The 17,448-nt window shown below is 57.8% G+C and overlaps 7 protein-coding genes across 7 annotated transcripts; 2 read left to right on the top strand and 5 right to left on the bottom strand.

Moving 5' to 3' along the window:
* Window positions 1-415: 415 nt before the first annotated feature.
* On the top strand, window positions 416-1,598 carry VTJ04DRAFT_2990 (uncharacterized protein; the record flags this gene model as incomplete). Its single annotated transcript, XM_069360840.1, has 4 exons — window positions 416-632; window positions 697-1,169; window positions 1,249-1,390; window positions 1,465-1,598. 4 exons carry the CDS (start codon window positions 416-418, stop codon window positions 1,596-1,598), a joined length of 966 nt encoding a protein of 321 aa, XP_069221511.1.
* A 731-nt stretch (window positions 1,599-2,329) lies between these two features.
* VTJ04DRAFT_2989 (uncharacterized protein) lies at window positions 2,330-6,176 on the bottom strand (the record flags this gene model as incomplete). The annotated part of the gene is made up of 2 exons (XM_069360838.1): window positions 2,330-5,493; window positions 5,558-6,176. 2 exons carry the CDS (start codon window positions 6,174-6,176, stop codon window positions 2,330-2,332), a joined length of 3,783 nt encoding a protein of 1,260 aa, XP_069221510.1.
* Window positions 6,177-6,780: 604 nt separating this feature from the next.
* On the bottom strand, window positions 6,781-7,888 carry VTJ04DRAFT_2988 (uncharacterized protein; the record flags this gene model as incomplete). Its single annotated transcript, XM_069360837.1, has 2 exons — window positions 6,781-7,740; window positions 7,796-7,888. The coding sequence occupies 2 exons, from the start codon at window positions 7,886-7,888 to the stop codon at window positions 6,781-6,783; spliced, it is 1,053 nt and encodes a 350-aa protein (XP_069221509.1).
* Window positions 7,889-8,486: 598 nt separating this feature from the next.
* On the bottom strand, window positions 8,487-9,813 carry VTJ04DRAFT_2987 (uncharacterized protein; the record flags this gene model as incomplete). The annotated part of the gene is made up of 2 exons (XM_069360836.1): window positions 8,487-9,695; window positions 9,763-9,813. 2 exons carry the CDS (start codon window positions 9,811-9,813, stop codon window positions 8,487-8,489), a joined length of 1,260 nt encoding a protein of 419 aa, XP_069221508.1.
* A 1,974-nt stretch (window positions 9,814-11,787) lies between these two features.
* On the bottom strand, window positions 11,788-12,712 carry VTJ04DRAFT_2986 (uncharacterized protein; the record flags this gene model as incomplete). The annotated part of the gene is made up of 2 exons (XM_069360835.1): window positions 11,788-12,595; window positions 12,690-12,712. The coding sequence occupies 2 exons, from the start codon at window positions 12,710-12,712 to the stop codon at window positions 11,788-11,790; spliced, it is 831 nt and encodes a 276-aa protein (XP_069221507.1).
* Window positions 12,713-14,063: 1,351 nt separating this feature from the next.
* On the bottom strand, window positions 14,064-15,743 carry VTJ04DRAFT_2985 (uncharacterized protein; the record flags this gene model as incomplete). Its single annotated transcript, XM_069360834.1, has 4 exons — window positions 14,064-14,561; window positions 14,610-15,047; window positions 15,115-15,507; window positions 15,630-15,743. The coding sequence occupies 4 exons, from the start codon at window positions 15,741-15,743 to the stop codon at window positions 14,064-14,066; spliced, it is 1,443 nt and encodes a 480-aa protein (XP_069221506.1).
* Window positions 15,744-16,198: 455 nt separating this feature from the next.
* VTJ04DRAFT_2984 (uncharacterized protein) lies at window positions 16,199-16,724 on the top strand (the record flags this gene model as incomplete). The annotated part of the gene is made up of 2 exons (XM_069360833.1): window positions 16,199-16,332; window positions 16,565-16,724. The coding sequence occupies 2 exons, from the start codon at window positions 16,199-16,201 to the stop codon at window positions 16,722-16,724; spliced, it is 294 nt and encodes a 97-aa protein (XP_069221505.1).
* Window positions 16,725-17,448: the final 724 nt, after the last annotated feature.

Below are 17,448 nucleotides of genomic sequence, written 5' to 3'. Positions count from 1 at the left end.
ACGCCTCGGGTCCCCGATGGCAGTGGCCGTCCGTCGGTGGGTCCAGCAGCCGTGCCAAGATCCTAGCCCCACTTCTCCCGGCCTCCCGCCGCCCGCCGCAGCTCACTTGCGTGGACCTTGCAAGTCCCCATCCCATCATCCATCCCTCCACCATCCATGTAAGGTACCGCGCTGTGACTGGAGCTCCTCCAGACATCCATCCAGTCCCGACCTCCCCCCCTCCCTATCGCACACCTTCCCGCAGCCAACCTGTCTCCTCTGTACCACACGCATGCTGCGTGACGAAGCTTGACCCATCTGCAATCTCCAAAGCCTCCAATTATCTCAGATCCCACTCGACACCTCCCCTCGAGCTCGCAACCGCCGCTCCAACCTTCCCCTCCACCTCCTCGTCCTCCACCTCCCCTCGCCCACCATGTCCTACTTCTTCGCGACCCCCGTCGACATCGACATCGTCCTCGACGAGGCCGATGAGCGCGCCATGGTCGATGTCAAGCTCGACAAGAACCGCCGTGAGAAGGCGCCCCTATACATGGACGGCGAGTCTGTCAAGGGTCAGGTTACCGTGCGCCCGAAAGACGGCAAGCGGCTAGAGCACACCGGCATCAAGGTCCAGTTCATCGGCACAATAGGTAACCCTCCCTTCTTTCAACACTAGGCAAACAACACATACCAACATCCTCCCTCCCCCTCCAGAAATGTTCTTCGACCGCGGCAACCACTACGAGTTCCTCTCCCTCGTCCAGGAACTCGCCGCGCCAGGCGAGCTGCAACACCCGCAAACCTTCGACTTCAACTTCAAGAACGTCGAGAAACAATACGAGTCGTACAACGGCATCAACGTCAAGCTCCGGTACTTTGTGCGTGTCACTGTGTCGCGGCGCATGGCCGACGTGATCCGCGAGAAGGACATCTGGGTCTACAGCTACCGGGTCCCGCCCGAGATCAACAGCAGCATCAAGATGGACGTCGGTATCGAGGACTGCCTGCACATCGAGTTCGAGTACTCCAAGAGCATGTACCACCTCAAGGATGTCATCGTCGGGCGCATCTACTTCTTGCTCGTCCGGCTCAAGATCAAGCATATGGAGCTGAGCATCATCCGCCGCGAGACCACGGGGGCCGCGCCCAACCAGTATCATGAGAGCGAGACGCTGGTGAGGTTTGAGGTATGGACATCATCCCTATTCGCCACAAAACCAACCAAACATCCCTGACAAAAATGCTAACATTGTCTGCGCTGAACAGATCATGGACGGCTCCCCCTCCCGCGGCGAGACGATACCCATCCGCCTCTTCCTCGGCGGCTTCGACCTGACTCCCACCTTCCGCGACGTCAACAAGAAGTTCTCGACACGATACTACCTCAGCCTGGTGTTGATCGACGAAGGTCCGTCTATCTATCCCCCCCTTCCTCACCTTCCACGCAACCTGCTTTGCTAACCCCCTGTCCTCAAACAACAGACGCCAGGCGCTACTTCAAGCAATCCGAAATCATCCTCTACCGGCAACCGCCCGAGTTGACTAACGGTCAAGACACGCTATCATCCCCGCCACCGGACGACAAACGGGCAGCGGTGCCGCCTGTCCAAGCATAATAATATGAGTTGCCTGTTGCAAGGAGCAGGAGGGGGCGGAGTATCTTAGCTGTGGTTGCTCCAATTCCCAAAGGCTCAGTCAGGGAGAGCGTGACCGGTTTAGTTGGTTAGAACTTGTACCGTACCGCTGAGAGAACGGAGCGGACGTATTACCTAGTGGGAGTGAAGGAAGACGGGCGGAGAGACATGGGCGGGCTGTTATTATCCTCGGCATACTAGGCACCGGCGTTGGGTTTTTAGGAGACTACGACTTGCTTCATACACACACGTATATCTATCTGTTTCTTGTTTCTAATGAACGTCACAACACGCAACATATCCACCCATCCGCCCACCCCTCTTCAGACACTGGTTGGGCATGTCCACTACATTGGACAGAGTAACGAACGAGTCATGATTGTTGGCTCATCTTATTTATCAACCCTTGCCATTGAATTCCCACACTAACCGTTGCCTAATACCTGAGGACTCCACTGATTGACTGACAACAGCAACGAAGAAAGGAAAACCAAACAACAAACATCATTACAAAAACACTCTGGACATGGTATTGTAGGTAGTTTGCCCACCAACTCACCCCCTTTCCTTCCTTGCTTCCTTCCATCCTTCTGCTCCGCTATCCATCCATCCTATCTATCCATCCTCATCCAACATCCAACATCCCCTTCCCCCTCCCCTTCTCATTCATCCCCACTCCCTAGGAAGAGAGAAAACACTCCTTTCTTACCCGACTACGCCAAATCCATCAAATCCTCCTCCCCCGTAAACGCAAACCGATCATTCTGAATCGCCACGATCCGGTCCAGCTCCTGCTGGTACTGCTTCCTCAAATCCGCCAGCACCAAGAACCGCCTTGGCGGCAGCCGCGAGCCTTGCTCCCCGCCGCCACCACCCCCCTGCGACACGGCCAGCGTCTGCGCGAAGCTCTTCATCTTGGCCCGGAGCGCCGCGGCTTCATCGTCATCATCGTCCCCTTGCATCTTCGCGTCGTCGTCGTCGCCGCCGTCGCCGTCTTGCGTGGTGGTCGAGAGTTCGGCGTCGAGAGCCTTGGACAGCTCGTCCAGGCTGGACTCCAGATCGTCGCTGTCGTTGTCGGTAGCCAAACCCGGCGGCGGGGTGGCGTCTTCGTCCTCCTCGTCTTCGGGCGACAAGTCTTCGAGAATGTACGCCTCGTGCGCAGGCACGCAGCTCAGCGCGTTGATGAGCAAGAGATATTGTCTCGTGACCTGGGTATCCAGCGGATCTTCTGCGCCGCCATTCGCACCATTACCAATCTTATCCCCCTCGCCCGCGCGCCGCAGCTTCTTAAGCCTGTCGAGCAGCACGGCGGCCGCGCCGCGGAAATCGTCGTGCGCCACGCGCCAGGCGTACAGGATCTGGTGGTACGGCACGCCGGCGCGCGGGTCGCGCGTCTGGCGGCACTTGTCGGCGAGGATGTCGTCGACCTTGGTCTGCAAGCCCGCAAAGGGGAGGGTCATGAGGTCCGAGGTCTGGCCCGTCTCGCAGAACTTTTCGATCAGCCGCTTGAGGTAGCTGCGCTGCATGGCCTCGTCGTCCATGGCGAGCAAGGCCCAGTGGGCGGCCTCGAAGTCGGAGACGGTGACGGCCGACATGAAGAGGCGGCTGAGCATCTCGGCCCGGAGCCCCGTCGTGTCCGGAGCGTGGGGAGGGATGAACTGCAGCGCCAGGCGCGCAAACTCGACGACGTACGACTGCGCCCCGCTGGCGCGGTCGAACAGGCTGACGATGTGGGCGTAGTAGTTGGGAAGACCGCTGTTGAGGAGGTTCCATTCCGTGTCATCCAGAAGGCCGGCGCTGTGGCGGTCGAGGTGCTTGAGGGGCGTGCTCAGGCCGACGGCCGCTTTCCGGAAGTAAAACGCCGCCGTGTCGTTGTCGCGAAGCGCGAGGAAGACGCGGCCTTGCACATATGTTGAGAAGGGGTCCTTCTCGGCAAAGGGGTGGAGCTCAAGCGCCAGGTCGGCCCGGTCCTGCTTAAGGAGCGAGCACTGGATGAGCCAGGTGTAGAGCACCGTCGTGCTGCTGGGCGCGCAGAGGTCGAGAACCAGATCCGTGATGCTCGATAGCAGCGACATACCGTTGCTCTCCGGGAGCCCGAACAGGTGGCCGGTGATGAACTCGAGCGCCGTGATGGTGGCGTTCTCGTCCGGCTGGCTGCGCCTGGACCACACCGGAGAGGATGACCCCGACGAGCCCGGTTTCGACGCCGGTATGCTCAGCTCCGTCTTGGCCATCCACCTCAGATGCTCCAGTCGGCGAAGCGCATCGATCAACTTGTTATAAATAGAGCCAACGTCGAACCGAGAATGCAGCGGGGAAGCGTCTTCGCTCTCAATGTCAAACTCCATATGCACGAGGAGAATGAGCTGGCTGAAGAGGATCTCCCAGTGAAGCTCGATGGTCTCCTGAACAGCGCGGACGACCACCTTGCGGCCGAACCCGGTGAAGGGCTCCCGGAGCTCCTGAGAGTTCGCCTCACTCGTCGCGGTGATGAGATCAAACAGGTCTTCGTAGAGCGTCTCCGTCACCAGCCGGTAATTCTGGCCCAGCGCGTCAAACACCTGGGCGCAATCCTCGTCCGTGACGGACGTCCAGAACCCCGCGCGGTCCAGGAATAGCTGCATCCGCTCCATCTCTGGTTGCGTCGGGCTATCATACAGCTCGGCCCTCAACGCAGCTCGGCTGAGCTGATGCATGCTGTCGGAAAAGCCTTCGAGGAACGCCAGACCGGCTGACACTAGCGACGCGACATCCTCGCTCTTCTGCTCCGACGTCAGGATGTTGTAGTAGAGGCGATCCAGATCGCTGCACTGTCGGACGGCGGCGAGCAAGTCGGCACAGGCCACCCAAACCATGCCGTCGTGGGGGTCGAACACCAGCGAGAGGGCCTCGCCCCTCTGCTTGTCAAGCTCGAGCAGCAGACGCCAGAAGCGCATCCACTGCGTCTCGCTTGTGTTGCGGAACTGGTCGTAATCTGCACCACCGGACGAGGTGCGCTCCAGCGACGTGGCGGACCCGAGGACGGAACAAATCGACTCGGCGATGCTCCTGCTCGTTTTCCCGGTCGACTCCTTGGGCGCGCCCAGGCCTCGCTCATACATGGCCAGCGCTGTTTCCAGGGTCGACTTGGAGAAACGGCCGGGGTAGAAGATGAGTTCGAGCCACTTCTCCGTCGAGTCTGTCGGGCTCCAAGGGCCAGACGCTTGCACTGTAGGCGGCGTGGTGTCGATATTAACCGTCTTCCAACCGTCCGAAAATGGATCGTGCGTGTTCCGCAGCTGCACCTGTAACCTGTGGACGCGGTAGCTGGTGTTGTTCTTCCACATGATCCAAAGTTCAGGCCCGGTGGGCTGTTCCGCGACGGCAAAGTCGGCGAGGTTCCACACGTCCAGCGAGGAAGGACTTGGTGGAACGAGATGGGCGTCGGGGAAGCAATCGGCAACGTGCAGCGACCCGCGGTCGTTCGCCTTGACCTTCCAGAACTTGAACTCGCCTGCGCCCAAGGGAGAGTATGTGACGACCAGGGCCTGGCCGTGACCTCTCTCCAGGATCCGGACTAGATTTCCCTGCGCAGGATCGACGGTCCACCGGCCAACATCCTGGGGATCTCGCTTGGTGTTCAGAATGTCGCCTGTGTAGAGGATCTGGCCGGTCCGCACGTCCCAGATGCGCATCCGGTGGTCGAGACAAACGGTAAACAGGAAGGCCGTCTCGTCATGGCCCATGCTTGTTACCGCTGTCGAGGCTGCCGCGGTCAACTCCATGTTGATCTTGTCGTATCGGACGGTCGGGTTCCGCTGGAACGGGACCAGCCCGCGAAGACTCTGACCCCATCCCGCGACGTTGTAGATGGTCTCGTGCCACTCAGAACCGTGTGCTGCAGTAGGTAAACCGTGGTTAGCGACAGAACGGCACACAACAGGAGAGGTAAGGGAGCGCACAGTTGTGATTCTTATTCCTATCAAACTTCAAAATCCCTCCATCATGCATGGTAACAATCAATTGGTCGGCATTGACCACGGCAAGCCTGTGCGGGTGCTTGAACCCGAAGCCCGGCGGTGTGTAGGAGCGGCTCGTCTCGCTGAGGCCATCGGCGGCGGACTTCTTGCGGAAATGTTCGGGCCGAAGGGTAACGGACCACAGGTGGTTCGACTGGTCGATAGCAAAGACGCACAGCGCATCGTGGTCTTCCGGGTCGGCGAAGCCGATGCACGAGGTGCGAAGGGCAGTCGGGAACCGCAGGTTCAGGATGAGCGGACAGTCGGGATCCTTCTCGTGCTTGCGGACGTCGGCGACGCGGAGGCTGAGGACGGTGCCGCTGTCCAGGACGCGCCACAGGAACCCGCGCGGAGAGGAGTGGTGTTTCCTGTAGTAGATGGACGAGGCCGTGGCGAGGTTCTTGGATCGGTAGCTCTTTTCATCGTCGCTGGATCGGCTGGGCGTTGACCTCGAGTAGGAATTGGAGGGCGCGACACGGATCTGGACGGTGGATGATTGCGAGGTAGGCTCTAGGCCGAGTCGCGTCTCCTTGTAGAGTATTTCAAAGCCGTTGGAAGCCATTGTTCCCCCATGTGTCGATGGCAAGCAAGCTGGATGGGGGATGGTGGTGGCTGGAGGTCGCGGTTTGTTGAAGTTGGACGACGCGAATCGGAGTTGCAGAGCTGCAAGGGCAGAATTCTGATCCACTCTGTTTGGAGGAAAGCTTGGCGGGAGCTTGGGCCAAAGTGGGTCCGGCTTTCACCTCACGCCCAACTCTCCTCCCAGCCTGAAAATGTCAGGTCAATCACGTCAGGAGCAAAATCAAAGATGGTACGAATAGGCATCATGGATTTCGATAAAAAGCGCGACAATTGTATACAAGCCATGAGATGGTAATGCCATGTTCTAGAAAACAGCTACTATCCTTCGACGCCGGCCAGCCCATGTTCCTCCTCCCGTCCCTAGCTTCCGGCCACCAAACTCCGGTCCATGCCCATATAAGTTCCCGTACCCAGCAAAATGCATCATTTCCTTCATGCAATCCACATCGAAGGGCACTCCATTAGAGAGAGCCCCCGTCATTCCCGGACGTCGTTGCTCTTCATCTCCAGCAGTTAACAGAGCACATTATGATCACTACACCAACCCAGACATCACCTCTCCCCTCCCCTGCTTCACTCCTTCTTCACTCCTTCTCCAAATCCTTCGGGCTCGGATCACCAATGCCATCCTCCTTGATGGCAAACAAGCAATCGCTCTCGGGCAAGCACGGGCTATCATAAATCTTTGCTATCCTCGTCTCACCGCGGCCCTTCTTCAAGCTGATGCGCGTTGTGGACGAGTGGGCGATAATGTTGCCGCCAATCGGCTTCTTGGGGTCCGGGTTGAACATGGCCGAGGGCCCGCCGTCGACCTGGGCAACGACCTGGTTCGTGATGACAACAGCAATTCCAAACTCGTCAGCCAGCCGCTGCAGCGTGCGCATGAACTTGGCCAGGTGCGTCTGGCGCGAGTTGAGCTCGCCGCGCCCCACAAAGTCGGTGCGGTAGAGGTTGGTGGCCGAGTCGACGATGAGCAGACTGAAGCGCGTTTCGGTCATCATGGCGGCCGCCTGGTTGAGCAGCTGCAGCTGGTGGTCCGAGTTGTAGGCGCGCGCGTAGGCCACGTTGTCGAGCACCTCCTCCCCGTTGAGGCCGTAGCGGTTGGCCACGGCTAGCAGGCGAACCGGGCGGAACGTGCCCTCCGTGTCGATGTACAGACACTTGCCCTCTCCGCCACCCATGTCGAAAGGCAGCTGGCAGGTGACGGCGAGGGTGTGGCAGATTTGGGATTTTCCCGTGCGGAACTCGCCAAAGAGCTCGGTAACGCTGCCCGTCTCAATACCGCCGCCCAGCATGGTATCGAGCTGCTTGGAGCCGGTGGTGATGCAGATCAGTTCGCTGCGCCGTTGGTGCATCTCGGTGGCCGTGGTGAATCCCATGGGCACGATCTTGGAGGCTTCGGCCAGGATCTTGGCCGCCTTTTGTGTTGAGATGCCCTTGATCTGCTCGAGGACTCTCTGCGGGGTGTAGGCAACCGACTCGACCGTGTAGTACCCCGCTTCGACACAAAGTTGGATGTCGCGTTTTGTGAGACCACCGACGCCCTTTTGCTTTGGTTAGCAGCTTGCAACTGTTGGTCTTGAATGGGTTGGCACTCACTTCAAGCACACTCAGGGGGCTGGGACCCCCGGGGTTGACCTGCTCGAAATCCTCGCCATTGGCGGTTTCGTCGTACTCCTCTTGGCCTGACATTTTGGAGATGTGTTTTTTGAAAGTCGAGACTATACTTGCCGGGTGCGGTATCAAAAACAGGTGAACAGAGCGAAACGAGGGTGTATGTGTCTGGATGGAAGAAATTTGGCGAGAGGTGTGCTTGGTGTTTGGTGGTGTTTGGTTTGTTGACGGAAGAGAAATCCAGTTCAGGCAGAAACGCGTCTCGCGAGGCCCCACCTGAACGCGGAATCCCGTGACCAAATGATCCGGCCCTGGTCACTGTGGGCCCTGCCTGGGAAAATCAAGCCCCACTGCTTCCACCAGCTTGGATCAGGGCCTGAAGAAGCAACACCCTGGAACCAACAGACAAATGATCGACATGGGGGTTCAGAGCCTCAACAACGACGCCTCTTGTTTGATCATTTATGGTCATGGTATCTCTGGTCAACCTATTTTTGTACGTACATGCCATTTTTCCGACCTTTTCCAAACTACCATCTCTACAGCCGGACCCTTCAAAGTTAGAAATACATGTACACTCAACTACCACATATGAGCATCCCATCCAGAACCGACTCAAGAACCTCGTCATATCCCACATGCAGGGTACAAGACCTCAGCCCAACACAGTAATCCCTCACCTCCCCCTAGCCTGGTACGAAAACCTCGCCTGTGGCACCGGCGATCCATCATCCGGCCTCTCTAGCACGCGCAGGAAGTGCATATCCCCCGGCCCAAACGCTGGCGGGGGCGCCGGCACCGGTACCGGTCCTGCCATGGACACGGGTATGGGCACGGCCACGGTCCCGTATGAATACCGCAGGGGCACTGCTTGCTGGTGGTGCTGGTGCTGGTGTGGTTGGTACCCCTGGAACTGGAGCTCCTCATCTTCTTCCTCTTCTTCATCTTCCTGCTCCTGCTGATGGCCCCGTCTTCTCCTCGGCGGCGGCGGTGGGGTGCGGTAGTATTCTTGCCGCTGTCTCGAGGAAGAGTTGTGAAGCGGAAATTCGAACGAATCGTCAGATGACGGGGTTGACGGTGGAGAGGGCGACGGCGCCGCCGATCTGGGCCTGTCTGCGGAGTTTCGGGCTGGGTAACCATCATTGTGTTGATGTTGATTTTGGTACTGCTGCTGCTGCTGCTGCTGCTGCTGCTGCTGGCGAGGACTCGAGGGGACGTAGGTGCCGCCTAGCAAGTTTGGCGTGGACGACGAGGACGATCGCGGCCGGCGGCCTTCGAGGTTGCGGAGGGTGTCTTCGCCGAAGGTTGCCGTGGATGGGCGATGGTAGTGCTGTTGGGCAGACGCACGGCGGATCGGTGGCGGTGGCGGCGCAGCTGAGTCCTCGCTATGAATCGACTCCGTGTCGGTATACCGCTGGGAGGAGGAGGAGGAGGTCGGGACGATTGGTGTAGCAGCAGGTTGGCTGGCGGTCTTCTTGCCCTCTTTCATCGGAGTAGTAGTGACGGTCACGGTGGTGGTGACCTGGACACCAGAAGACTGCGGTTGGCCATTATCGCCTGGCGCCGCCGCCTCCTTCTTCTGGGAATCGGAGTCGCGCACCGCAAGCGTCGCGGAAGAGGAAACAGTCTTTTCGCCGCCGGCCAGGTCGACGGAGGAATTCGGCCGCGAGATCCAGATGCCGTCGACCTCGACGCCGCTCTGGATGGCGCGGATGCCGAAGGGGACGGGGTTGTGCCTCTTCATGGGCAGGCCGGTCTTGCGCAGCTCTTCAATCCGCGCCCTCTTCTCCAAGTCCAACGCCTCCTGTTTCTTCATCAGGCGGTTGTTCCGCCATGACTTGCCCATCCCGGCGCAGAAGACGGCGACGATGGACATGGCGAGGACCTTGGTAGGCGTGGTTAGTTAGTGCAGCCCCATAGATTGAGCCAGGTGAAAAGGGTGAAGGACGTACGAAGGTCATCTGCTGCCATAACTCCCAGGAGATAAAGAATTTGCCCGCCATTTTGACCAACCCTCTTGCGCTTAGAGAATTCCGTGATCTCGAACAATACTAACAACAATCCGAGTCTGTCAAAACCAACGTTCTCCGAACCTCACGGCGGCGCTTCCTCCTCCACAACGTCTTCTTTATGGCCAAAGCCACGCGATCCCACAACCGTTAGTCAATGCGTCGCACAATAAGCCAACCCGCAAATCGGGATTCCACCACCACTCCCTTCTCTCAACAGCCGGTCAGGGTCCAGGGGGGTATATGTTCTCAAAGATCAGGATCTCAAGCAGATACGAGGTGGCGGCGAGTCGACGGGTGCAACAACAACGGCGCGCGGGCGATAGCCGTTAATTCTTTGGTGCTCTTGTGTATCGCGCAGTTCCAGAAGCGCATTGAACAAAAAACGAGCTTCTTTTTTCCGTACCAGGTCTGCAAGACGGGTAGCTGCATTCGCATCGTCAGGCAGGTCCTTGCTATTGGGAACCCATCACGGGGGGCACAAGCCGAACTAGAATCTTCCGAATTGTGAGACGGTCGGGAATAGAATAAAACACTCTCGGCCAAATCCGCGCGGTGCTGCTGTCGTCGTTGTGTAAACCCGGCTCAAAATCAAGTCCGCGGTGCTCACCCCAGGGGCGGGCATATGTCGGACAACGGTTTGTGTGCCTTGAGTCTTCAAAATAGCATGACCAACACCACCAACCTCAAGGGTAAGCCGGCGGCAGGAGGTGGCTCAGAGAGAGACAGAGACGGAATGGATCTTTTGTATATGCAACTACGAGGCCCTCCTCGGCCGTGGAGTGAGCAGTGCATATGTAGTTACCTACGAACTTCGGGGGCCGCAAGAGCGGGTTCGGTATTATGAGCACATCGCGAACCAAGTAGGCTACATATGCAAAGTTTATTGAGCTGACGAGTCGCTTGGTTCCCGCGCGGTGGTCCAATCCTCGCAGCTCAGTCACCATCGTGTGGGTGGTGGTGTGGTGCTGCATTTCCGGACGGCCGCGAACTTCCCGTGTGTGAGGTGAGGTGGGCATCGAGGACGGAAGACTTCCATCTGTACCTCCATTCTTGGTCTCCCCTCCTCCCCTCAGGGATCGGGGTTTACATTGTGCCTTGCAGTAGCGCGACGGACCTCAGATTGGTGGTCGGGTAATCAAGATCGAAATGAACCTTTACACCTCCATCATCGAAAAAGAGGGAGGGCATAGTGGCCACCCCACTCAGAGGGGCGCGTGCCTTAGTCTCCGGTATGCCCAACCTACCTCCCCAGTTCGAGGGGAGGTATGGATGGTAGAAGTGTTTCGAGTATAGATTCAGCTCTCGCATCCCCCAGACGACAGCGGAAAGCAGAGCAACGCCACCACACCCATTTCCTGGCATCGCTTCAACCTCGCGCCGTCAATCATGGCGAGGCCAGGTCAAGTCGTTCATGGAGGGAAGGGATGGCGATGCTTTTTCTAACGTCATCCGATTGGAGGCATCTGCCTGCTTGACATTCATCCATATTATGTCTCCCACACCCACCAAGTTTCTAAGTGTCAGGGCCCGCTGCGGGTGCGGGTCGGCAAATTCGGTTTCGCTAGCCCGTGTCATGATTACTACCTGTTTCGCGATGGAATCTCGTCGACGCAAGAGAAAGCGAGCTGGGGCAACGCAAGGCCAAGAATGAGCAAGAAAGCTTCTTTTTCCGTGCCCGGGAACTTGTCGAGGGCGTACCACGGGAACGGGACTGCCAAGGCTGGATATAGGCAAAAAAGGGGTGGGAATGTTTGTAAGAGAAGCTCAAAATAGATCTCGCCAAAGTTTGACAAAAACACACCACGAAGTAGGTTCGGGTTGGAAGAATCCAAGCTAGCTGAGGTGCTTGAATAGCACTTCTTCTCAATCCAACATCCTCGCCGCTTCGTAGGCACATACCTACCTAGCACGTACGTACGTACGTAGGTACGAGCATAGATAGAACCTATCCCTCCCTCCTCCGCCCTAATAATCCGCCCACCCATGCTCCTCATACACCCACTCCTCCTTCTTCCTCTCCGCCATCCTCTTCTTCCAAACCGCCTTGACCTTGTCCATAAACTCCTTGTCCGACTCCAGCAGCTGCAGCTCGCCAAAACTCCAGTCACAGACCAGGTCCGGGACCGTCGCGCTGGGCGGCCCAACATCCTTAAACCTATGCCCCTCAACGTCATGCTTCTTTCTCGCATTTGGTCCTCCACAGTACATCTCCAGCACCTCCCTGTCGAGGTCCACCACGTAAGCCCACTCGCAAGACAGCGTGGCGTTGACAAACTCGAGCTCCATCCTGATAGGCAGCTTCTCCGGCAGCTTGGCCTTGCTGAGGATGTACGCGGTTGACGTCCTTAACATTCTCGCGTGGTGGTTATTATCATCAATATCTCCTCCCACCTCTTCCTCCTGCTCACCCTCCTCCTTGCTCCCATCACACCTACACGCGCGAATGATCAAATCAAACACCCTAGCCCCCGTACTCCTCCACATACTCGGATACAGCTCCGAGTATCCCGTCCTGTTCCAGTCAATCTCCCCAGGGTCCTCGAGGCCCTGGCGGGCGCGTTCCCAGCGCGCCTCGTCCCACGCCTGGCACTCGGCGTGAATGGCGTCCACTTCTTCCTCGGTCGGGTAGTAGATGTGCTTGTCGAGGCCGTGCTTGAGGCGCTCGACGTTGCCGGCGAAGGCGAGGAACCGGTACAGGGCCAGGCCGGTGCCCTCGGGGAAGCCGTTCCATTGGTGGTACTGGGCGATGTACCATTTGCCTTTCCACCAGACGCTGGGGAGTTGAGGAGTTAAGAAGTCAGTCGGGGGTGTCTGATCTCTTTCGTGCTAAAGTGTGAGTGAGGATGTTGCCTTTGGAGTTGACGAACCAGATCAGATTCCGAGTGCCCATGGTTTCTCAACAGGCCCAGCCAATGCTCTCGGACGGGAACGGAGATTGGAATCGATAAGCAGAAATATCTCAACGACACGAACGACATGACAAAACAGCTGTGACCTCTTGTCGCAAGAGACATGCGATCTTAAATATCCCAAGGGCCTCCAGGCATCCAACCCCTCTGCAACACTCGAACCAATCGTTCCCGCAACCAGAATGCAGGCAGCCATGTCGGGATCTCTCCCTTGCATACATCGTAGGTCGAACTGCGGCATTGCAGCCTGGAAGTTCTCACTAGCACTAGTTCGCATCAAAAACCAAAGGCTCGAACTCAAATACACATCCATTCCCTACCTCAAACGATCGACTTAAAAGTCAGAAAAGCTACGCTAGAGCAGGCCTTCAACCAGTCATCTATCTCCCGCCCTCCTACCTGACATAAGAGCTATAAGTAGGGGGGCAGTGACGTCCGCACACCAACGAGTGCAAGAACTTCAAAAAAAAAAACCACCACAAATGTCGAGCAAAGGCGGACGGCCTTAGCATCATGGATGTAGTATGTAGGTAGCAAGGTTATACTGGCCGACACAAGCCAAGTAACTTCACCTCCCCAAACGCCAAAAGAACGAGGAGAAACGCGAGCAAAAAGCAGGCAAGCAGAGTCAAAAAACGCCAGAAGTCCTTCCCACTGGACCAGTTACCTCCCAATCCATCCTACCAATCCGTACCCATATCTCCATACCCATGTGTGTGTGTGAGTGAAACAAACTACCTGATTCCGTACCCGACAAGTCCTGAAAGAGTGAGAGAGATAAGAAGCAAAAAAGAGAGGACGTATTCCGATATGAAATGTTGCGGTTGTTTCGTACAGTCATATACCGGTTTGTTGCTGCTGTTGTCGCTGTTGTTCCTGGCGGTGCCGTTGCGTCTGGCCGGACGTAGGTGGCGTATCTCGTGGCCGTCATCGCCGCTGTAGTTGTCTGTACCTGCGGTAGGCGTCGTTGTTGTCGTTCAAGCTCACCGTAGCTGAAGCCGAGATTTCCGCCTCTTGCCTGTCTGTCAAAATGCGATCTGAATCCTCCTAACGCCGTAATGTTATCAAGTCCCAGTACCTAGATGGAAAAAAAGAATGCCGCCCCGAAGATTGGTGAAGGACTGTAAAGGAAAGTATCCCAAGGGAAATATGCCATAGACCAAAGCGAGCCGACGGATCCACGAGGCAAGGTATAGAGAAAGACGTGAGCGAAAGAAAGGAAGGAAAAAGAAAGAGATGAAAGAGCTCCCGGCCAAATTGTGAGCAAAGAGAAAGGAAAAATCCCCCAGATGGACCAAAACCCCGACGGAACAAACGAGGCAGGCTCCCCATCTATCGGATATCGAGCTGGAACGGCTTGAACCTGCCCCCGATGGTGGCGCAGCGGGGGCATTTCCTGCGAGCGCCCTGCTCGCCCATGAGCACGTCAACGCAAGCCTGGCACAGGCCGCAGATGCACTCGGTGCAGGCGTACGACTCGCGCAGCAGCGAGATGCCCTGGCAGGCGGCGCAGTAGATCTGGGTGTTCTGGGACGAGTAGCTGGGCGAGGCATCCGACGACAGGCCGCTGTGGTGGCCGCCGCCGCGGTGGTGAGGCCCGTGGCGCGACGAGCCCAGGTGATAGCCGGTGTCGGCGCTCTCGCCGCTTTCGACCGATGGGAACGGCTCGGGGGCCTCCGGGTGGTAGGACGGCGGGGTGAGAGCCCGCTGCAGGGGGGATGCCTGGTAGTTGTTGTTGAAGGCACCCCCGCCTTGGCCGCCTCCACCTCCGCCGCCGCCACCCAGGGGCGGGAGAGAAGATCGCTGGATGGACACGGGCGATTGCGGCATCTGGCTGGTCAGGCGCGGGTCGAGCATTGAAGCGAACTTGTGACTCACTGGAGTTCTGTCGTCATCGATGTCTTCCGTTGCCGACGCCGCCGCATCGATCAGATCTTCCCAGCGCTTACCGTAGTCGCTCGACGGCTCGGCCGAGAGAGCTTTCCTGTCGCCGTAGCCGGGCCGCAGCATGTCTGAGCTGCTGTCGTTTTGAATGCGGCGTAGCCAATCCGACATGGGCCCTTTGGACTTGCGCCGGTGATGCTTCTTGGATATGGACTGCTTCCTCGACCTATGATGGGGTCCCACAGACCTGTGTATCGGCGGAAGCGTCGAGGAGCGGCCGGGAGGTGAATGAGACATAATCGACGGGAGAAGATCGCGCCGCTCCAGACTAGGAAGGGGGGCGCTCGTGACGTCGGCATTAGGTAGTTGGATGGGAGGTAGGTCAAGGGACGATCGCGGCCGCCGCAACCGTTCGCTGTCCGAGTGCCAATCCTGACGGTCCAGGTCAGCCAAACATGCCGGCCAGACGCAATTGAAGCAATACCAGTGTGCAACTCACCCCATCTGATTCCCACCCGCCATCGCTCTTGTGATTGTGTAACTGTGCTAGTGCGGCAGCTGCTGGAAACAAGGTGCTGCTGCCAGGGTAGTCATCGTACCTCCGCGGCGTGCCAGGAGCGCTGGCTGCGTCACGACGGTAGTCAAACTGGGCTGCTTTGGCATGGTGTGCCGTTTGAGGAGGTTGCTGCTGCGCTTGCGGTGGGGGAAGCGAGGTCTGCTGCTGCTGCTGTTGCGGCTGTTGTTGTTGCTGCTGCTGCTGGGCCTGGGGCCGGTCGCTCGGAGAGGTGCTGATCATGAGCAGGAAGCTCTCCTCCGTAGCGGGCAGCTTGGCAATGTAATGCTCGGGGTGCGCGCGGCGGATATGCTCCTGCATGGAGCGATAGCGTTTTTCCTGGACGTTGTTTGTGCTGCGTCAATGATCCCATTCATGTGTCCCCGAGGCGGCTGCTTTCGCTGCTGCGGCGATCCGAGTCAAAGAATCTCGGGTGGCGACATGAACAAGGCGCAACTCACCCCAATGCATCGCTTCCGACAGCTGGAGCCGTCCTGGTTGCGCAACGGACAGACCACCTCATTGCTCGCATCGGTAACGGGGAAAGACGACGTGAGATTTGATCTCGGCGGCATCTTGGGACTCCGGACGATTCAATGTCGTGCGCGCAGTGGTTGAGAGAGTTGGAGGGGTATTGTCGTCGGCGTCAGCGGGGAGGTGTTGGTGTAAGTGAGTCGGTCGGCGCGATAATAGCTTCTATCTTATCGGCAAGCCTGGTCGCAGGCTGATGCAATGGGATCGAAGATAGGTCGGTAATGTGACTGACTCTCTCGATTCGGAGCGAATCGACGCTGAGGCCAGGAGTGTGCGCATCCGCTTTACGTTGGCGTAAAACTCGGAGATCGGGGGAAGAAGGGGAGTGCGGTCATTGAGAGAATTGGAGAGAGCTCTGAGCTCTTTCGGACGAGGTGTGACAGGCGGTGTTTCGAGGAAGAGAAGGGAGGGCAGCAGGCGGTGGCAATGAAGACTTGGGACTGGGACTAGGACTGGAACAGCGGGAGAGCAGCGGGAGGGAAAGAAAGCTGGGACAATGCCGCATGAGAGCAGCTTGATTGGGGCGGGGGAGAGAAGCGGGGACCGGCAGGTCAAGCAGGTCAAGCAGGTCAAGCAGCAAGCATGCTCCCAGATCCTGGAGCTTGGACTCGGCACGGTCTTGTATACCGTGTATGAACTGTCCAGCATTCAACTTCCATCTCATCGCATTCATCACATGTTGCGCACGACTCATCCAGATCATTCAGGTACCTTTTCCATCCTCCACTCTCCCGCTGCTATTCCGCTTGTCCGTCCTAGTTCTCTTACCCTACCCAGGAGTTCTGACATTTTTAGAGTAGCTGTCGCAGCAAACCTGCGACAGCGAACTCGAATGGCACCCTCTGGATGCATGTGCTCCAAGGTCCAAGTGCTCGGTGATCGACAAGGACAGCAGGCAGCCCCGTTTCGAAAACCGCACTGTGCAGATAGGCATGTCACCGCCCAGCACCGCCCCGAGCCCCAAGAAGCCGGAATGGAAAGCGCGGGGTTCCATGTTGTTGCCGGAACCGAGCTGCATCTGAACAAACAGGCCGCAGTCGTTGATAGACTACTTCCACTTGAGAACATCTCCAACTGAAATCCAGCTTGTCATCATGTTGACATTTCAACAAGCATCCTGAGATCCGAGACACCTTGAGGGGCGTAGCGCATGCCAAACTTGAAACCTGCACCTTGACAGGTCCATCCCCGGCCTGCCTCCAGAGCTCCCCGACGGTCCGAGATGACAGGTACGGTATGGACTTCTTCCGGAACTCTAACCACCGCTCGGCCTCATCCGTCCAGACAATGGAACCGCCGACACAACCACCTACCTATCCACATATCCCCTCGACCGCAGACCTGGATCCGTTGCCATTCCTCCTCCCAGACCTGGCGATTTTTTTGTCTATGTACATACCATTTTCTCCAACCCAAACCTCCTGTTTCACATGAGATCTCTTCTGTCTGCATCGTGTCAGCGGACAGATGACCGGGCACCCACCTTCCGGGCCCCAGCCGGCGCAGACTCATGGGTTCCCATCAACCACTGATACCACCGCAAGCACCTTGGAAGAGTCCCCTGACTCGCGGACTTGCAGGGCAACCAGCGCAAAAGAACAGGCGACCCCAGCAGTACCTGACCACCTCAGCCAGCCAGCCAGTCAGTCCAACCTCCACTAACAACCAGGCCGGAAAGCGTTTTTTGCGGGGAGGCTTGCCCGTTCAGTTGTGTTCACTTGTCCCGGCAGGCTTTCGCCCCCCCCC

The sequence above is a fragment of the Mycothermus thermophilus genome (genome assembly GCF_041956435.1).
Source record: "Mycothermus thermophilus strain CBS 625.91 unplaced genomic scaffold VTJ04scaffold_2, whole genome shotgun sequence".
NCBI classification, from domain to species: Eukaryota; Fungi; Ascomycota; class Sordariomycetes; order Sordariales; family Chaetomiaceae; genus Mycothermus; species Mycothermus thermophilus.
Note: the sequence above shows the minus strand (reverse complement) of the source record. Positions and strands in the feature narration are given on the sequence as shown.